The sequence below is a fragment of the Dasypus novemcinctus genome, chromosome 2 (genome assembly GCF_030445035.2).
Source record: "Dasypus novemcinctus isolate mDasNov1 chromosome 2, mDasNov1.1.hap2, whole genome shotgun sequence".
Classification (NCBI taxonomy): domain Eukaryota; kingdom Metazoa; phylum Chordata; class Mammalia; order Cingulata; family Dasypodidae; genus Dasypus; species Dasypus novemcinctus.
In genome coordinates, this window is record NC_080674.1 from 117,929,350 (window position 1) to 117,951,520 (window position 22,171).

At 33.7% G+C, this 22,171-nt stretch overlaps 1 protein-coding gene across 38 annotated transcripts in view; it reads left to right on the plus strand.

Annotated features, from left to right (window-relative positions):
• APC (APC regulator of WNT signaling pathway) overlaps positions 1-22,171 on the plus strand; it is a 157,105-nt gene that overhangs the window by 95,112 nt on the left and 39,822 nt on the right. For all 38 annotated transcript variants that reach the window (XM_058277067.2, XM_058277101.2, XM_071209434.1 and 35 more), the window contains 4 exons: positions 2,207-2,315; positions 6,725-6,838; positions 14,746-14,829; positions 21,740-21,844. In XM_058277067.2, coding sequence (XP_058133050.1) covers positions 2,207-2,315; positions 6,725-6,838; positions 14,746-14,829; positions 21,740-21,844 — 412 coding nt within the window. The remainder of the gene's footprint in view (positions 1-2,206; positions 2,316-6,724; positions 6,839-14,745; positions 14,830-21,739; positions 21,845-22,171) is intronic.

The window sequence follows — 22,171 nt, forward strand, 5'->3', positions numbered from 1 at the left end:
ATTTTTTTTATCCTTTCATCAGTTGAGGGACACCTGCATTGTTTCCATCTTTTGGCAATTGCATATAACACTGCTATGAATATTTGTGTGCAGATGTCTGTTCGCGTCACTGCTCTCACTTCTTCTGGGTATATACCCCAGTAGTGGTATATACTTCTTTAGGAACTGCCAGTCTTCTATAATGGCTGTACCATTATGCATTCCCACCTACAGTGAATAAGTGTTCCTGCCTCTCCATATCCTCTTCCAACACTTGTAGTTCTCTGTCTTTTTAATAATGGTCATTCTAATAGGTTTGAAATGATATCTCATTGTAGCTTTGATCTGCATTTCCCTAACTGCTAGTGACATTAAACATTTTTTTATGTGTTGTTTTTTGTTTTTTGCCATTTGTATTTCTTCTTTGGACAAATGTCTATTCAAGTTTTTGCCCATTTTTTAAATCTGGTCGCTTGTCTTTTTATTATTGAATTAAAGCATCTTTTTGTATATCATGGATATTAAACCCTTATTGACTTTATGATTTCCAGATATTTTCTCCCATTGAGTTAGCTACCTTTTTACCCTTTTCACAAAGTCCTTGGAGGTGCAAAAGTGTTTAATTTTTGGAGAGGTCCCATTTATCTCTTTTTTCTTTTGTTGCTTATTTGGGTGTAAGGTCCAAGAAACCACCATCTACCACAAAGTCTTCAAGATGTTTCCTTATATTTTCTTCTAGTAGTTCTATGATCCTGGCTTTTACATTTAGGTCTTTTATCCATTTTTAATTGATTCTTGTATAGAGAGTGAGATAGGGATTCTGTTTCATTCTTTTGGTGATGGATATCCAGTTTTCCCAGCACCATTTGTTGAAGAGACTGTTTTGTCCCAATAACATGGATTTAGCAGGTTTGCAAAAACCAGTTGGTTGTAGAGGTGAAGGTTTATTTCCAGATTCTCAGTTCTATCCCACTGACTGATGTGTCTATCTTTATGCCAGTACCATGCTCTTTTGACCACTGTAGCTTTGTAATATGTTTCAGGGTCAGGTAGTGAAATTCCTCCGTAGTCACTCTTCTTTTTTATAATGCTGTGGCTATTTGGGAGCATTTTCCCTTCCAAATGAATTTGATACTTGCCCTTTCTATTTCTGTAAAATAGGCTATTGGAATTTTGATTGGTATTGCATTGAATCTGTAAATCAGTTTGGGTAGGATTGACATCTTCACGATATTTATTCCTCCAATTCATAAACATTGAATGTTTTTCCAGTTGTTTAGGTCTTTGTTGATTTCTTTACCATAGTTATGTAGTTTTCTGCATATAGGTTCTGTACTTCTTTGGTTAAATTTATACCTAGGTATTTGAGTCTTTTTGTTGATATTGTAAATGGGATTTTTCCCCTGATTTCTCCTCAGATTGTTTAATACTAATGTACAGAAACATTACCAATTTGGGTGTGTTGACCTTTTATCCTGCCACTTTGCTGAACTTGTTTATTAGCTGATGTAGCTTTGTCATAGACATTTCAGAATTTTCTAGGTATAGGATCAAGTCATTTGCAAATAGTGAGCGTTTACTTCTTTTTTTCCTATTTGGATGCCTTTTATTTTATTTTTCTTATCTAATTGCTCTAGCGAGTACATTGTCAAATAACAGTGGTGACGGGGACATCCTTGTCTTGTTCCATCCTTGTCTTGTTCCATATGTTAGAGGGAAAGTTTTCAACCTTTCCCCATTGAGTGTGATGTTGCCTATGAGTTTTTCATATATGCCACTGAAATGCACATCTTTGTCTAATGCAGTAGTTTCCTGTACTCTAGATTTGTTTCTGACTTAATTACTGCTTAAGCCTTCATTATGCTTTTTAACTCTTGTGTTAATATTGTGTTTTGTTACATCTGTATCTTTAATATAAACTATCATCATATCCTTAGACTATAAATAAATGCAAAGAAAGCCAAGGATGAAATATCAATATTTCAGTAAGGTTGATTACATTCTTACTTAGATGAAAATGTAAAAACTTTTTGGTATTGAAATGTTAATGATTATAATATTTCAGTCCCATCTGTTAAAAATCTAAAATCAGTATTTCAGTATTTCATTTATTCATTATTAATACTTTAATTTAAACAGAAAACTTTACAGTAACAGGTGGTATGGATTGCTTTTATGCACTCTGTGTTAGCATTGTGTTAAACTTGCCTTTTTTTTTTTTCAACAGATCATTACTTCTTGCTGATCTTGACAAAGAAGAAAAAGAAAAAGATTGGTATTATGCTCAACTTCAGAATCTCACTAAAAGAATAGATAGTCTTCCTTTAACTGAAAATGTAAGTAACTTGGCAATGTGATAAAGTTTAGACTTTAATAACTAGATCTGTAAAATTACTTAGGTCAATTCAATGGGACCTCATATATATATATTTTTTAATGTAATTTTATTACAAAGTCAATAAAAAAAAAAAAAAAGAACATCCTTTTCTGGGATACATACAGTTTCAAATCATCACAGCTGGCTAACCATGTGTGTGCCTTATCACCCAAAGAACCTTCACATAACATCCTAAACACTTAGGTACTAAAGATTTTCTCCTGTTTTTGACTGAAAGTTTTACAGTTTTACCTTCTGCATTTATATCAGTTTGAGTTAATTTTTGTATGAAAGTGTGAGGTTCCAGTTGAGGTGCTTTTTTCTTTTTCTATGAATATTCAATTGTTCCTGCACCATTTATTGAAATGACTGTCTTTGCACCATTGCATAGCTTTTGCACCTTTGCCAAAACTAAGTTAGGATTGGGAAGTGGATGTAGCTCAGTGGTTAATTGCCTGCTTCCCATGCATGAGAGCTTAAAAAAATCAGTTAGGACTGTATGATCTCACTGTTTTGAAACAATTTGAGGAAGCGACTCATAGAGGAAGAATCTAGACTATAGGTTACCAGGGTTAGGGTGGGGATTGGGAAAGGGAAGTTAAGGCTTGAAATGTACAAGGTTCTTATTTGGAATGATGGAAATGTTTTGGCAATGGGTGATGGTTATGGTAGTACAATGTTGTGAATGCAATTAACAGCACTGAAATATTTGTCTTAATATGATTCAAAGAAGAAATGTTAGATTGTATATATGGTAACAGAATAAAAATTTAAAAATAATTAGTGAAAAAAAAAATTACTTAGGTCATTGATGAAAAAGTCAGGGTATAAATTTATAAATAAATTTATTTTATAAATATATAACTTTTGTCTGTGCTTTATTCTACTTAGTTCAATACCTGTTTTCAACTGTATATGATTTATACATAAAAAGTTTTAATACATAAAATGTTTGAATTCTATAACGTAATCCTTAGTGTAATGATCAAATGAATAGATTATAGGAACATAACCTGAAAAAATATAATAAATCATGCTAAGGTTGAAAAACCCTGACTTTGAGCAACACAAGGAGCTTGTTTTTCCAAAGGTTTGAACACCAAAGAAAGAATTTCAATTTCAGGTAAGTGTCAGATCTGCAGAATAGGGAGGCCAGGCACTGGAGTGCAAAGAGTCAAACAATTGAATCTATTATAGTTAATGCATTTTTGTATATAAAGATGATAAAGCAATTATTTATTTTAAGCCTCTAGTTGAGAGAAAATCTATTATGTTTGAATTCTGACAGGATTCAACTGGACATGCGTTTTATTATTTTGTGGAGCATACTCTGTAGAAATGTTTAGCAATCGTCTGTTTTTTTGTATCACATTATAGGAATCATGTCAGATAGTTCTTCTAATAAAAATATCTTTGAAGATAATTTGAATGCTATTCAGTTATTATAAATTATAATAGCTATTGTCATGGATCTTAGTACTTTTTGCAAATTCTAAGGTTTGTTTTTGAAAGATAACTACATAAACAATTTTTTAATCCTGTCAGCTACTCCCACCCCATCCAATCTCTCCATGGCAATATTTTGTCCATGGGATGGTACATATTAGAATATATCTAAAATACATTAATAGGGAAGCAGACTTGGCCCAATGGATAGGGCGTCTGCCTACCACACGGGAGGTCTGCGGTTCAAATCCCGGGCCTCCTTGACCCATGTGGAGTTGGCCCATGTGCAGTGCTGATGCGCGCAAGGAGTACTGTGCCACATAGGGGTGTCCCCCGCGTAGGGGAGCCCCACGCGCAAGGAGTGCGCCCCATAAGGAGAGCCGCCCAGCGCAAAAGAAAGTGCAGCCTTCCCAAGGATGGTGCCGCACACACAGAGAGCTGACACAACAAGATGACACGACAAAAAGAAACACAGATTGCCGGTGCCACTGATAAGGATAGAAGCAGTCACAGAAGAACACACAGCGAATGGACACAGAGAGCAGACAACTTGGGGGGGGGAATAAATAATAAATAAAATACATTAATATATCTAAAATACATTAATAATTTCAATTACATATATTTCAACTGTTGTCCATAAATATTTCATATAATATTTTTTAAAAGAAATAAGCTAATTAGAATTTAAGTTACTCTCTTAGCTTAAATTTTTTTCATCTTCTAATAATATAATATCTCTAAAAACTTAATAGGCAGAAAGCAAAAGTTAAACCATTAAAACTTCCAGAACATGTAGTTAGCCAGATTTCCTGAGTGGACATTGGCTGGCAGGAGCTAAAATTAGAAGTCATCTACGGTTTTGAGAAGGAGAAAGAGGATCTCTTTTCCTGATACTGTCCTTAAAATCTTCCTGGGGATTAAGGAAACATGAATAGTGAAAAAACTGTTATTGGAGAATTGTTCAGAGATGTGGGTTTGGAATGAAGGAGGGTTTGATGGAATTTTGGCTTTTATAAACAAAAATACCAAAGCAAGTTTTCACTCACCATTCATTTGGTAATTAGAGAATATGCAAAACCTAGGTTTACTTGTCTGCATGTAGTCATGTTTACGAAAGGGCTTAGGTGTACAGGACAACTGGAGAGCAGTTGGTTACTCTCTGAAACAATAAAAAGATCAGTTGTCAAATGAGTTAATTATTCCCTATTAATTCATTAAATAATCACATTTAATAGGCTGTATAAAACGGTTGTGGACAATTGGCAACATAAGTAAATTTAAACTGCTTCTGTTTTGTAAATACTTTTTAATTTCACCAATTTTGCTAAAAATTGAGAATCCAGGTTAATGAACACTTTCATATGGAAATACTTATCAAGATATTAGACGTTATTTAAAACATCACCTCTAAGCTACATTATTGTAACAGACTAGTGTGTCATCTCAATTATTTTTTTGGGGGAGGGCAGTTGGAAGGTAGAGGAGAAATGAGTTACAGCTGACTCAGGGGGAATTAGAAATAACTTGCAAACTATTTAATCTATAATGCTACTCATTTAGGTATGCCTGTAGGAATACATTCTGCATATGAATGTCATCTGTATGTTGCAAGGGCAAAGGGTAGAAATGCCTCTAACTCACACTGGTAACTCAAAATGGGGCCCTTGGGTTTACAGAATGCTATTCTGAATAATGCTTTTTCTTTGGACACATAGATGAAAAATCTATAGAACTTTTTCATTGCCTTCTTGACCCATTATAGTTCTGTTATCTATCATTTTTTACCTAAAATATTCCTATTTTGAGCCTATATTACCTTTAGGGACATGTTTTTCACTAGTTTCATTACCTTGTCTTTTCATCCTTTGGTAAGTGTAGCAGTTTTCACAGTACCAGGAATTTTAATTAGAGGCTTAATACTTTTTAAAATAAACACCCACTCTGTGAAGAAGTACTTCTTTTAAAAATTATTTCGGGAAACGGACTTGGCCCAGTGGTTAGGGCGTCCGTCTACCACATGGGAGGTCCGCGGTTCAAACCCCGGGCCTCCTTGACCCATGTGGAGTTGGCCCATGTGCAGTGCTGATGCGCGCAAGGAGTGCCCTGCCACACAGGGGTGTCCCCTGCGTAGGGGAGCCCCACGGGCAAGGAGTGCACCCTGTAAGGAGAGCCGCCCAACGGGAAATACAGTGCAGCCTGCCCAGGAATGGCGCCGCCCCCACTTCCCGTGCCGCTGACAACAACAGAAGCGGACAAAGAAACAAGATGCAGCAAATAGACAAAGAGAACAGACAACCCGGGGGGCGGGGATTAAATAATTAAATAAATAAAAATCTTTTTAAAAAAAAAATTATTTCAACTTTGCTCCACTTTTGGATTTTTACCAAAGTCTATATTAGCCCTGTCCTCATTAGCTCTTATTATCTATATTATTTTTAGGCTTTTTCTTATCCCATGTTCTTCATGTTTACAAATGGAGAAGTTCTATATGTTTAGTCCACATGTATATGGTAATCTTTATCTTAAATTGGGTAAAACTTAAGAGACAGTGGACCCTTTTCTTATTTTTTCTGTGTTTCCATATTAGTATGCTAGTTTTTAATAATTAAAAGTAGTTTTTCAAGATAGAGAAATTTTTAAGGGGACTGAAATTACAATCACCCTAACTGGACCAATTAAATATTTAAATGAAATAATCCCATTTAATTAAAGCCATATGTGACTATGGGACAATAAGTGTTAAAATTCTGCATTTCACATCAGGAACCTATACTGAGCCTAGCACATATAATCATGTTTTAAGACTTGGACTAAAAGATGATTTTTTATGAACCAGGACTTAACAAATTTGCTTATTCATTTTTTTTGGCTCTATGGCTTATGACATACTAAAATGTTAATTTTTTTGTATGATTTTAGTTTTCCTTACAAACAGATATGACCAGAAGGCAATTGGAATATGAAGCAAGACAAATCAGAGTTGCAATGGAAGAACAACTAGGTACATGCCAGGATATGGAAAAAAGAGCACAGGTAACTTACTGGTTTTTAATCTGTAAAACTCTAGCAGCTAAGGAAGAATTATTGAGAATGTAATGAATTATGGTTCTGTTAAAGTTGATTAAATTTTGTTTTAAAAAATATTTATGGGAGTGTGGATGTAGCTCCGTGGTCAAGTGCCTGTCCTTCTCCCCTCCCCCACCCCCCTCCCCACCCCCGTCCCTGATGTACAAGGTCCCGGGTTCAAAAACTTTATATATTTGTGTGTGTATATGAAAGTCTGTTTTCATTTAAACGCTACTTCAAAATAAGAATAATTTACCATTAGAGAACATAACAAATATTCAGGTAAATCTGCCAGTACCATATTTCATTTCCCTGGAAATTATGCTGTTTGTCCTAGAATCGGAAGAGGAATAATTAGATGTTGGTCTTCTGGTAGCTAAATGTTAGCTTCATTTTTCCTTTGAGATTTTTACTCTCTATAATTTAAGTAGGTATAATGACAGTGAGGAAATTTCACTACTCTTCAAGTTGTGCACTAAAAAAGTAGAAGCCCTAGTTCTAAGAAGGTAGGAAGGAAACACATGAAGAGAAAATTCAAAGAGAGGAAAGGATTTGAATAGAGAACAACTCTCATACTTTTGCTCTTACCTAGTATCAAGGGTATTGAATACTAACTAGCTCTGCTGTTTATCAAGCATTTTCATTTATTATTTAATTTAACCCTTTTATGTCCACACAACTGTTTGGCTGACTGATGGTTTTACGTCCTGAAGAGGTTTTGCTGATTACCTCGACAGTTTGAAAACAAGCATGGGAATTTTTTTTCAACTCTGAGGAAAATATTACTTGAAACATTTTCTTTAAATAAATACCAAAATAAAAGGAGAACCTACATTTTTGTGTATGGTGTAATACTTTTTTGTCTTCTGAAAAGTTTACTTTATGGTTTTAAAATCACTAAATAGGATCTTCTACATTCTCTAAAGTGTAATCTTTGTCCTTCAAGTGGCAATTTCCTAATCATAATGTATATTCTACTTATTCTGGAGTATGGTAGTAGACTAAGGTTACTTAAACACCAATACTATGATGTACTTAGTCCACCTGTTAGTTTCCCAATGAGACTGGGAATTAACTAATATCTATATTAGTTATCATATATATAATAAATATGTAATATATTATTTTTACTAACCCTCATTCCATTCAGATAGATTAAAGAATTTAAATGACAAAAGTAAAATTTTTTAATTTTCAGTAAAAAAATACATGAACATCTTTCTGATGTTGGGGTAGGACAAGAAGACATAAAAAACTATTAATAAATTATACTACATTAAAATTAAGAATTTATCTCATCAGGTACCTTAAAGAAAGGTAAAAAGATAATTTGAAAATTGGGAGAATCTATTTACCACTATATAACTGACAAAGAATTATGATCAAGAATTTGAGAACTCCTCAAAATGTATTTCATTTTAAATTTAGTATTTATAACATTTGAGATTTTCATGGAATTATTTTTAAATAACAGTTATGTACAGGTTTGTTTCCAGAAAACCTGTGAGAAATTCTACTTTGATGTACATGAATTTGCATCATTTTTTAGAATATGAATGCTGTTTATAGAGATTAGTTTTTAAAATCTGTTAATATATTTGTTTTTAGAGAGCCTTAAAGAACAAAATGAGGTGGTAGATGTAAAAATTCTTGTGCTATACAAGTATAAGTAAATATATTCAATATAGTATAATCTGTGACCAAAAAATGAGACAAACTGGGTTATTTCTTGACCATTTTATTAAGCTATGACTGATATAATCATTTTTATTTTATTCTAGAGTATAGCGTTCTCATTTTTATAGTTATTCTATATAGTTCTTCTAAGGAAATCTTATTCCATATTTTGAGAAATTGTAACAAGCATTTATATATTCTGGAAATGGCCATAAGAAGGTTAGGGTTAAAGAAATATTGTAAGCAAGGTGAAAAGGCAAGTAATGGAAATATTTGTAGCATGTATAACAAAGGAGTTAATACTCTAATATTTAAAGAGTGTTTACAAATCAATTATCAATCAGACAACCAAATGGCAGAATAGTCCCATTACAAAATTAGTGTAAATGATTAATAATTGTGAAAAGATGCTTAAACCTCACTAGTCATTAGAGAAATGCAACATAAAATAAGGTACTAGTTTTTTTACCTATAAAGCTGGCAAAAACTACAATTTGATGGCATGCAGTTTCGATGATGGTGTGGGAGAAATAAGCATTGTCTACACTTTAGTTGTAAGAATTGATACATTTGCGGAGGACAGTACAGCACTACCTGTCAAAGTTAAAATGCCTATAGCCCTCTAAGCCAGTAATTCTTAGGACTTCCAGGAATATTTTTCTTTTACTTTACTTTAGATAAAAGAATATAGATAGGTATTTTATGATATTCATTGCAACATTATTTGGAGAGATTTTTAAAAAGGAGACAAATGGCCGTCATTCAGAGAATTATTAAATGAATTATTAAATCAGTAGTGTGCAGCAGATAAAAACAATAAGGTAATGAAAATAGTGGAAATACAGTGGTCAGAGTGCTTACCCTCCTAACTTCCTGCTTGGATTACTTTATAAGTAAAACAAGAATAGTGAGCAATTGTACCTGAAAGGAGAACCTGAGGCTACAAGAAAAAAATGTGGGATCTCATTTGCAAGAGGAAGAAAGGTAGATTAAGAATTCTAAATAAAAGAAGGCTGGAGCAGAAGTGTTAAATCGTAAGTATTTGCCAGAACCAGAAGCAAACCTTATATTAGTTTGAGAAAATAGAGAAATAATGAAGTTATTTCCATTGTAGTCATTAATATGGTTGGGATGCTGGCTGCCATCATTATTATTTGACATTATTTAGATGTTCCATTAATGCAAGTAGAGAAATAAAGTAAGTGATATAAATACTGGAAAAGAAGAGACCAAATAATTGTTATTTATAAATGATATGGTTGGTTGCTCAGAAAAGCCCTAGACACAAGAATGAACCAAAAATAATTAATGAGAGAATTTATTAAGGTGGCCAGAATGAAGACAAATTAATAAAATAAAATTTTAAAAAATCAATAGCTCATAGTCCTTCAATACTAGCAATAACTAGCAGTAAAAAAATGATTACAAAAGGAAAAGAAAGAAATAATCAGCAGTTTTTCTCTTTCTAGCAACAACTACCAGTTAAAAATGGAAATGGAGGTGGGTGGATTTCTTTACAAAAACAGGAAACTTTAAAATATCTAGAAAAGACCAACATGAAGAAAAATATAAAATTGCTCCAGACCACAAAATATGATCCTAAAAATGGAGAAGCCTGGATGAGAGGATTTTAATATCCTAAAAAATCTATTCTTCTTAAATTAATATATAAATATAATTTCACTCATACTCTTATTAAATGTATTGGAACCTGAAAAAGTGATTCTAAGTTTATATTGAAGAGTAAATATGCAAGAAGTTCTAATAATATTTATTTTGAGTGAGCATGATTTTGGTAAAGATGTTGACAGTAGTAGTATGATAATAGCACAGGAATAAACATAGGCAAATGGAACAATGTAGAGATTAGTAAAAGAAGATATATGGAATCTTTATCCAATAAAAGACATAAATTTTAGGGAAAATGGTAAACTACTCAATATATGATACAGGTATCACTAACAGTCTATTTGGAAGAAAAGAAATTAAATTAGAATCCCCTACTTCATACAAGAAAAATTCCAAATAGACTGAATATCTAAATGAAAAATATCTAAGTGAAAAATCTAAAATCATTAGGAGAAAATATAGGACAATAGAGGCCTTCTTAAATAAGAATGGAAACTCAAACATCACATAGGGAAAAAGTTAGGATTTGTTCATAAAATTCTAAAGCATTCATCTTACAAAATCCCCACTGCCTAGAAGTATAAGTCCAATTAACAACTTGTACTTCTTCCAACCTTTGCTTACATGCGTACAGCAGGGTAGGTAGGGCACCATACAAGGTGCCTACCTATTTATTGAACAAATAAAAGAGTAAATAAATAATCATCTGTTAACAGGCATGAGCAAGAATGGACTTTACACTTCAGTAAATTGTTTACCAGTCATTTGTATGTGTTTTACTGGTCACTTGCCATTTTCTTTTCAGTGAATGACCTTATCACATCCTCTGCTACTACTGTTTTAGAAATAGTAACCTTTTCCCCTGACATGTTGCGGATATTTTCCCTTCATTTGTCAGTAGTCCCTGTTGTAAAATCCTAAAGAATCCCTTCTTGTAAAATCCAAAAGAATATTTTATCAACTATTTTCTAAGTGCAATTTTTTTAGTAGCTCTAGAAGAAACATTTTTAAGGAGATTGGAATCCCACTTCATCTCTTTTTTTTTTTTTAAAGGTAAATTTTTTTTCAGAGGAGAGATCATTTGCTGGTGGTTTATTTTTTTAGACAACCAAGAAATAGTGGGATATTGAATTATGGTAGGTTTGATGGTCTTGGATGTCAACCTAACATTCCATAGGGTTGGGGGATGACAATTTTTATATCCTATAATACAAAACATACTCCACGTCGTGATTTGGAGTAATAGTCATGCATTTAATATGTGTTAAACATTTTAAATTACTTCTATTCCCATGTTTTTTAGTAGAATCGTTTCTTTAAAACACTCCCTGATCTAGGCTTTCCCTGTAAGAACTGTGTGCACTCTGTACCATCCTTGGTTAGGTCATCTAGTTTTCATAATAACTTTGATATGTGCTGTGAAAAATTAGTAATATGAGTATGTAGTGTGTATGATATTAAAATGTGAATAAGTGGAATTTAAGATATAAAAGCTTATGTTACATTTGAAGATATTGGTACCTGAATCCTCTTAAGGAAAACTTGCCTCCAAATTAAGCTGGAGAGTCAAGGAATAGTTTTAGGATGGAATTAAACTACAAGGCTTTTTAGATTTTGGTATGTACTTTAAGAATTGTGTACAAATTATTCATAATGTCTGTGTGCTGATCTTCAATGGTGAAAGGAAAAAATGTGAAGATTAAATGAGTTAATGCATGTGAAAACACATAGAACCTGGCATATATGTAGTAAACATTCAATAACTATTTTATGTTTATTTTATCTCTCCATTCATTTGGGTCCTATTTTATGTCCTTCAATAAAGTTTTGTAATATTTTCCATAAAGGTATTGCACATCTTTTTTTAAGTTTATTCTCAGATATATTTTAGTTTTTATTGCTATTGTGACTGGGATTTTCTTAAATTCCATTTAATAAATACCCATCCATCTTCCTTAACTTTTATTAGTTTGTCTTAGTAGTTTACAGATTCTCTTGGATTTTCTGTATAAATTGTCATATTGCTTGCATATAAGACAATTTTGTTTAGCCTTTGCAGTCCTTACTCATTTTTTTTTCTTTTGGGTAAGAACTCTAATTTTTAAGTCTTTGAATGAGAGCGGCAATAGTAGTCTTTTTTGTCTTGTCCTAACTTGAAAGGGAATCCTTCTGAAATTTCACCATTAAGTATTTTGTTTAGTCTAGATTTTTGATAGATACCCTTTGTCAAGTTAAGGAACTTACCTTCTATTCCTAGTTTGTTGAAAGTTATCCTGAATATGTATTGAACTGTATTAGTAGTACCATTTTTAATTCACTTATTCAAAAGTTATACCACCTCCCTACCCCAAACAATTTAATTTAGCATTTGTTATTAAACATACTTTTATAAATATTTCAGATTATCATATAGAAAAAGGAAAGAAATGCTACTGGCTTCTTCCATCTTCATGTTGAGAAACAGAATCACAAGGATTGTCCTGTCAGAAATGATTCACCTCAGAGGACATCAAGACATAGACTTGACTTCAGTATTTACTGATATATTGGCAATACAGAATTTTATGAGGAGGAATATTAGATATAATTTCCTGTTTTCATCCTCTAAATATTAAAATTTTTTATTTGGAACTGTTTGAGGGAGGAGAGCTAATTATATATAGAAAGCAGGAAATAATCAAATATTAGAAAGCCAGTAATTGTATATAGTTTGGTTGTTTCCCTAAATCCAGGAAACTTTACCATCTGGTTGTAGAAAGTGCTCACTCATCTTTGCAGTATTGTTAGAGAGTTGCCAAAGAGGACAGGCATTTCTCCTTCAGCCTGTTTTCATGGTGTGAATAGGACATGGTAAGATTTGCTCATTAGAAAATATTCTTTACTTAAGTAAACTACTTTCACAATCTTGATTGAGAACTAGCTTAGTTATAGTGTTGAAAGAAAGAAGGGAGGGAGAAAAATAGATTTTCTTTGGTGAACACAACTTCTTTGCTTGAGTTTTTCAGTGCTTTGCTGATCATACCATTGGATAATAACAGCAATAAGCATTGTTGCCATGATGATAAAAGCATGAGGACATTGTATTTAAGTAACACTAGACGTAATCTAAGTATTTTTATATGGTTTTTTGGACTATATGTATTTAAACCTATTTATTACAATACTTGTTTTTAAAATGTATTGAAGTATATCTCTTCATACATGAACATACATAAACAAGAAGTATATAGTATAAGTCATGAACTTACAAAACAAATGTGCATATCATCATACAGGGCTCCCATACATCACCTCACCACCAACACCTTGCATTGTTGTGAAACATTTGTTACAAACTATGAAAGAGCATCGTCAAAATATTACTGCTACTTATAACCCGTATCTTACATTTGGTGTATTTTCCCTGCAACCCCCCCAATTATTAATACCCTGTATTAGTATATATTTGTTAATTGTTCATGAAAGAATATTCTCATATTCTGTTAAACATAATCCATCTTCCACCACAGGATTCCCTGTGTTACACAGTCCCATGCTTTCTACAATCCATTCAAAGTGTACACTCAGTGACTCTCATTTTCAACACAGAGTTATGCTGTCATCACCTCAGTCAGTTTTAGAACATTTTCATTATTCAAAAAGGGAAAATCCCATGCCCCCTTATACCCCCCTATTGTTGTCCCTTAGAATTGATGTAATATCTTGTTTTTCATTGCTGCAAAAATATTACAGTATTACTGTTAACTATTGTCCATGAGTTATTTTAGTTTTAATTTCCCCCTGTATCACATATTCTTAACACTTTGTATTATAGTACTTTTTAAACTTATCTATTGAGGGATATTTATTTATTGATAGGGTGCATAATCAAAAAAAATTCGAACATTTTTTCATCTAGTTTCTAACAATTTTTGACACTTTAATAACAGGATGCCCACTCTAGAATTATTGCAGAAAATTATAATTTTGGCAGTACATGTTTTTAAAACCTATGCATTTGACCTGCCTCAAAGCTAATTTTTAAAAATAATTTCAATTTGCAAGATCTTTATACATAAGTGATTTGGTTTTACCTTCTATTTAAACCTGATACAAATCGGATGGTTTTTTTTCTCTACAGGTATACTATGCTTTACATAAATCCATTATATTTTATTAGCATCTGTATTAATATTAAAAGACTAAATTCAGATGTAATTATCCTCTTTGTTGAAGTACTTTTTTTAGAATGACCTTTTTAAAGCAGTTTTATTCGTACACTATACAAACGAGAATAACTTTTAATCATAAATTTTAGCACTATGTGTATTATACAGTTGGATATAGTGCTTATATTTTACAATTTTCCTGGGCAGATCTAAAGATCTACTGTATAACATTATATATACCTGCATTTTTAAAAAATTGAACTAATTCTGGTTTGTCATCAATGTATGAATATACATACATATCTAACTTCTTGTGAATGGTTTGGCATAACTGTGAACTGTTAAATGGTAGCCATACTATTATTTACACTAATGCTTTTAATAAAAATATATCTAATTTGGCCACTTATTTTATTTTAGCGAAGAGTAGCCAGAATTCAGCAAATAGAGAAGGACATACTTCGTATACGACAGCTTTTACAGTCCCAAGCAACAGAAGCAGAGGTTAGTAAACTATCTTTTTTGTTTATGGATATATATAGGTAATTATTCTAAGAAAAGAAAATATGCGTAATTTCTGTAACATCATTGAAATATTAACATTCTGGAGAAATGATACACTATAAGTTTTTCATGAAATTATATAAACCATCAAAAACCTTGACTACTTTGATTTTTTAATAACTTTTAGGCAATTAAAATTTATAGAACCACCTTGTCTATCAGTGAATAAAAATAATAAAACCTGTGTGGGACTTATGTAACTAAAAGTATTGCTGAAAAAGGAAGAGGAATAGTAGTATATGGGAGACTCAGAAAGTGGTGTGCTTCCTAAATCAAATACAGAAAGACTTGTCTCTATGCAACAGGAGCAAATATTCGTAGGGAAGCAATAGGACAAAATGGCATAGGATGAAATGGAAGGGAAAATATAAGAAAGGATTATAAGGAAATTTTTTTTGGTCAGCTGAATAAAAATCCACATTGAACTGTAAAGAGCAGAATTGTTCCTAGGAAAAATTGGCTCAGTATTTGGGGGACGAACTTGAGAAACATCAATGGGAAGTTTGTAGTGCACAATCAGATTCAGACACACAATCCCTGACTATATAGGAAAAAAAATGAAAATGAAGAAAGAGAATACTAAGAATAGATATCAGTATACTGCTGTTTCCTAAATATAATTATTAAAAACCTAATGAAGCATTTATTGATAGTATATATATGATACACAATATATACACACTTTCATCCCATTTTTGTAAAGATACACAGACATATTGCATGAAAAATAATTTGAAAACTCAGGTAACAGTGATAACTGTGTTAATGCTACCTTGTTTTTCTAGTTTGGCCTTTTGTCTTATAATTTTTTTAACAGTAAATATGTAATAGCTTTTATAATGGTGAAAGAACTTGTATATACAGAACAAATTTTGTGTGTCATCACCAGCACATATTTTGAAACAGTATTCAAAGGCTCCAAAGGCTCGTTTATGCCTTTTTTTTTTTTTTTTTTAAGATTTATTTATTTATTTAATTTCCCCCCCTCCCCTGGTTGTCTGTTCTTGGTGTCTATTTGCTGCGTCTTGTTTCTTTGTCCGCTTCTGTTGTCGTCAGCGGCACGGGAAGTGTGGGCGGCGCCATTCCTGGGCAGGCTGCTCTTTCTTTTCACGCTGGGCAGCTTTCCTCACTGGCGCACTCCTTGCGCGTGGGGCTCCCCTGCGCGGGGACACCCCTGCGTGGCAGGGCACTCCTTGCGTGCATCAGCACTGCACATGGGCCAGCTCCACACGGGTCAAGGAGGCCCGGGGTTTGAACCGCTGACCTCCCATATGGTAGACGGACGCCCTAACCACTGGGCCAAAGTCTGTTTCCCTCGTTTATGCTTTTTAAGAATGTTTCATTCATGCCTAACTTGTTTATATCTGAGGAACTTTGGTTTTCGTATATCTGTATTTAAAACATGTATTTGCTAAAAAGACAGTTTAAGTACAATGTAAAAGTCATATTCTTAAAAGCAGTTTAACCTGGCTTTCTTAAGCCATTTTTAATATTATAAACCAGATATGTGTAATATAATAAATAAGTGTCCATTTTAAAGTGTTTATTCCTACATATCAAAAAATAGCGTATTTTTTGCTTTTTCAGTTTCTTTTTTAGTTTATTGGCATTTTTGTATGTAGTGTTATAGTGTTTTTACCTCTTTGGCTTCCCAGTATAGTTTATCTGTCTATTCTTCCTTGATCAGACTTGCTTCAGTTTATTTTTCTAAATATTTTTCATTTGCTAACAACAGTCCTTACTTTCTGGCAATGTTGTAAAATTATTTCAGATTGGAGTGTTGGACTTGTTCATGTTTTTATTCATATTGGATTGGGGGCAGACTGTCTTGACATTGTGATACAATCTCTCCCTTTTTCTTTTGTTATGAAAATAGTTATATCAGTTGTAGCCTAAAGTGGTTACATTAAGACAGTAAGTTTAGTGAATATAAATTAAAGGAAAATGCCATGTCAAATTTCAAAAAGATTCAAAACACTGCCTGCTGTTTGGGCTTTCTTTATTCCATTATTGTAATCCTTCAGTGTTACAAGGGAGAAGCTAGAAGATGAAGTAAACCAGCAATTGGATGCTCATAAAGTAGTTCATAAGCAGTACAGGCCAAAAAAAAGGGAAAGGTTTCTGCTAAATACCTTCTCCACTGATAAATCTATTAAAGCAAACCAGGAAGCATTTTGTTTATAGTATTGTCTTTGTCCTCCCTGCTAACAATTCTGGTTTGAGACCCAGATGTGAGACATGATTCAACTGATGATATCATTTCACATGGTTCAAAACCTGAAAGTTATAAAAGGGTATGTAAGGCAATCAGTGCTATCACTTTCTTGAGTATCTTTCCAGGGATATTTATTTACCATCAAGTAAATACATTGAGAAGGCTTGGTGGGAGAGGGGTTAGTGAGGAAAATGTAACATATCTTTAAAATTGCCAGAAAATAGCCAATGAGAAGTGCTTATTAAAGTTCTATGTAAAGTACTCTCACAGCTCATTAATAAGAAGACTAACAACCCAATTTAAAAATGGGCAAAAGATTTGTAAAGACATTTCACCAAAGAACATTTAAAAATTACTAACAAGCACTTGAAAAGATGCTCAACATCATTAGTCATTAGGGAAATGCAAATCAAAACCATATGAAATATCACTTCACACTCACTAGGATAGCTATAATCAGAAAGACAGTAGGGGTAAGTAGATGTGGCTCAAGCAATTGGGCTCCCATCTACCATATAGGAGGTCCAGGGTTCCATGCCCAGGGCCTTCTGGTGAAGGCAGTCTGGCCCACATGGAGTGCTGGCCCACACAGAGTGCTGGCCTGCACAGAATGCTGGCCCATACAGAGAGCTGGCACAGCAAGATGATGCAACAAAAAGAGACACAGGAGAAATAATAAGAGACACAGCAGACCAGGGAGCTGAGGTGGCACAAGAGAATGATCGCCTCTCTCCTACTCCAGAAGGTACCAGGATTGGTTCCTGGAGCTACCTAATGAGAATATAAGCAGACACAGAAGAATACACAGCAAATAGACACAGAGAGCAGACAATGGAGGGATGGGGAAGAAATAAATCAGTCTTTTAAAAAAAAGATAATGGGAGTGGATATAGCTCAAGTAGTTGAGCACCTATTTCCTGTGTATGGGGTCATGGGTTCAATCCCCAGTACCACCTTAAAAAAAAAGACAATAACAAGTGTTGACAAGGATGTGAAAAAAGAGGAACCCTCCTACATTACTAGTAAGAATATAAAAGGGTACAGCCACTTGGAACACAGTTTGGCAGTTTCTCAAATTGTGAAATTACCACATGACCTGGAATTACCACATGACCCAGCAATCCCACAATATAGGTATCTATCCAAGAAAACATATGTCCACCAAAGACTTTCATGTGATGTACATAGCAGCATTATTCATAATAGCCAAAAAATAGAAACAATACAGATATCTCTGTTCACTAGTGAGCGAATAAACAAAATGTGGTATATCCTTACAGTGGAAAACTTTCAGCAATAAAAGCAACAAACTACTGATATATACTATAAAATGAATGAACTTCAAAAACATTTGCTAAGTAAACACGTAATACCATATATTATATGATTCCATTCATAGTAAATGTTCAGGACAGGCATATTTGCAAAGACATTGTAGTTTAGTGACTGGGGCTGTGAGTATGAATGAGAATTAACAGTAAATGGGCATGAAGGATTTTATTGGAATGGTGAAAATGGTCTAAAACTTAAGTATGTTAATGGTCATATAGCTGAGTAAACTTATTAAAATTATTGAATTGTACACCCAAAATGTATTTTATGAATTTTATGCCTGTACTTCATGTGTTCAGTGAATTTTATGATAAATAAATTCTGTTTCAACAAAATGGTTTAAAAAGGAAAATTTAAGTACTGTGGCCTAGAGTAGGAATCCTTGGGGAGTTGTCTAGCAACTATAGATACTAAGAAACTAGTTAGTTAGGATTGTTTTTTCAAAAGAATCAAGATCGGCTTCTTTTGCCTTCAGTGTTAGCAGTAATGTTATACAGTGATCAGAGTGCAGGGAGGCCTGTAGCCAAGGATCAATGAAAGAACGAAGTAAATTTAAAAAGAGGGAAAAAAAATAAAGATAGTAAGTGTTAAATATTAGTTTTGACTTTGGAGTCAGACTGCCTGTGTTGTAATCCCCGCTCTGGCTCTGCCATTTACTAGGTTTGTGATCTTAGACCGATTACTTATCTTCTCTGTGCTCCAGTTTCTTCACCTGTAAAATGGGGATAATAATAGTTACCTATCTCATAGAGTTGATGTGATGATTAAATAAGTTAATAGTTTTCAAGTGATTAATGCACAATAAACATTAGTTGTTGGTTTGTGGTTGTTGTTTTTCCTCTATCTGTTACATTCATCAGTAGCAGCATTAAATGGACCTGGCAGTCCTGCAGGCCTACTGTGTTTCTCTGGACCCTCTATTCTACCTCTATTGGAAATTACTATTTCAACCCTTTACTAATCCCCCAAAATTTTTCCCCCTTACTCCCTTAGGAGATAATTTCACCTCAGCCTTCACAGAGAAAATAGAAGCTATCTTAGGAACTACCTCTTTTTCCTACCAGGAAGCATTCTGCTTTCTCTCCTATACTTTGGATTCCCATTCTTTTCCCAGAAACTTTCACTCTTATCTCTTTGCTTACATATTTATTCATCTTATTCTGTGGCACCTTTCCACTGCCAATCTAAACATGTTCAAGTTTTATCTTTAAAAGTATAAAATGAGCTTTCTTCAACTTCACATCTGTCTACAATTTTCTTCTTCCCTTCCCTGTCTCATTGTCTTCCCCCAGTCCTACTCTAAAGATGTTTCTAGACTCCAAGATTTTATCCCCACACACACACTAATTCAGTCTCTTTTTTTCCCTCTCTCCTTCCCCCTCCCTCAGTTGTCTGTTCTCTGTGTCCATTCATTGTGTGTTCTTCTGTGACTGTTTCCATCCTTATCTGTGGCACCGGGAATCTGTGTTTCTTTTTGTTGTGTCAGCTCTCCATGTGTGCAGTGCCATTCCTGGGCAGGCTGCACTTTCTTTCATACTGGACGGCTCTCCTTACGGGGCACAGTCCTTGCGCGTGGGGGCACGCTGGGGACACCCCTGCGTGGCAGGGCACTCCTTCCTTGCGTGCATCAGCACTACACGTGGGCCAGCTCCACAGGGGTCAAGGAGGCCCAGGGTTTGAACCACAGACCTCCCATGTGGTAGGCGGACGCCCTATCCATTGGGCCAAGTCCACTTCCCAACTTCACAATAATTTAGAAATAGAAAAAGCAAGAGTGCCATCCAGGAATCACATTAAAATTCAACAAAGTCGATAAGTTTTTTTTTTGTTACCGTTGTTTCATTTTACTATCCTTTTTTCTAAATGCTCCAGCCAAACCAGGATTGTTTGACTTCACCTTTCCCATCCCAGGTCCTTTGCTCATCACCTTCTGTCTACCTTTCCCCTTTCCTAGTTAACACCTATTTACTCGTAAGGTCTCAGTTCATACAGCACTTCCTACGACAGCTCTTGACCAAACCCCCAAATCATAGTATTTTTTTCCTCTGTCATATATTCTTATAGCATCTTGTAACCCTCTTTCATAGCACTTGTCAAAATTTTAGCTTTATTGTTATTTCTGTTAATAGTGTTATGTATCTTACCAAACTGTGAGCTCCAAGAATTCACAGAACAGTATCTTATGTGCTAGCACTGTATTCCTTAGCACCTAGTACAAGTAACAGCATAGCAGATGCTCAGCAATGATTTTTACTTTAAAACATATTGACACCTTCAATTATGTAGTATCACATCTTAGTCGTCTTAGCTTCATTTTTTCCTAGGTAGACTTTGTATATCTCTATTCTTTTATATTTTATTGAATTTTATAGGGTAGTTTTCATATGGTACTGTTTTTTTTTATTCTATTTCTAATTTATTGTGAGGCTGCCTCACTTTTGCATACAGGTAAGTAATACTAGTTTATTGATGGAAAGGATGTGAGTTAATATTTAAGTCACATTTTACATGGCCTTGGAATGCTTGCTGTCTAAAGAAATTTCAGTGGAAGCCATTTTATAATGTAAGTATCCTCTATTAAGACCAATTTCTAAAGTATAATTTTTATTTTAGAGTATCATTTTCTTAGAGCAGGCACATTTGTAATTGTTTCTATAAAAAATAGTGGAAAATTATTTTATTTCTTTGATTTTGCTGTGGTATTTTTACAGTGATAATGGAATGACTGCTTTCACTGGATATAATCTGTCATTTCCATTTTATATAACAGATGGTGGTTACATTGAGAAGATTTTTGGTTTTATTCATATCGGAATCTAAAGAGCTTATCTTTTGGCTTCTTGTGGCTTTTATTATATTTGCAGAAGATGTGAATATATTCTATGTATAAATATGTCCACCCAGAAGGTATTTGTAAGCTTAGGTAATAGTTTAACTCTTATATTTGAAGATCTATTAAATGCCAAAATCATGTGACCTTCCGGAAAAGACAGTTATTTGTTCTGGTTGGCTTGTAATTCCTGATAGTGATTTGAGCACAGCTGGTGGAGGATGGTGTTTCTACGAGTCTCAGAAAATCCTTTGTCTTGTGAGGCTATAATGCTCAAGGGACACACTTCCCTTCCCTCTTTTATCAAGCTAGTCGACAGCTAACCATGCTGGAGGTTATGAAGTGTAAAGTAGAGTTCCATGCCTTTATAAACCTAAATAATTGATGCATTCAGAGCTTTAAAAGAAAAAAGTTGTGGGCTAATAAAGCATACACCACTTTTGTATGAAATGATGTTTATTCCATATTAACAGAGATCATCTCAGAATAAGCATGAAGCAAGCGCACATGAAGCCGAGCGGCAGAGTGAAGGTCAAGGAGTGGCAGAAATCAGCATGGCAACTTCTGGGAGTAGTCAGGTAAATAAATTATTTTACTGGTTTTAAATTAACTATTTAAATATTCAAAAAGGAATCACGAATGGGATGGTTCTCAGAATGGTCTGTAAATTTATTTCCGTAGTCCTGAATGGTTATCACTGGAAGCCCTACCACATGCTCTCATTTTCTTTATTCTAACAATAATGCTTTCAAAATTTATAAATATATTTTTATAATTATATTGTTATTTCTGTTTTAGTCTGAAATGATTAGTGTGAATAGTAGTATTTGAAAAGTATATATCAAGCTACATTTATGTATATGATTGACCTAATTATTACTAATTGTGTTAGATTGCTCTTCTCT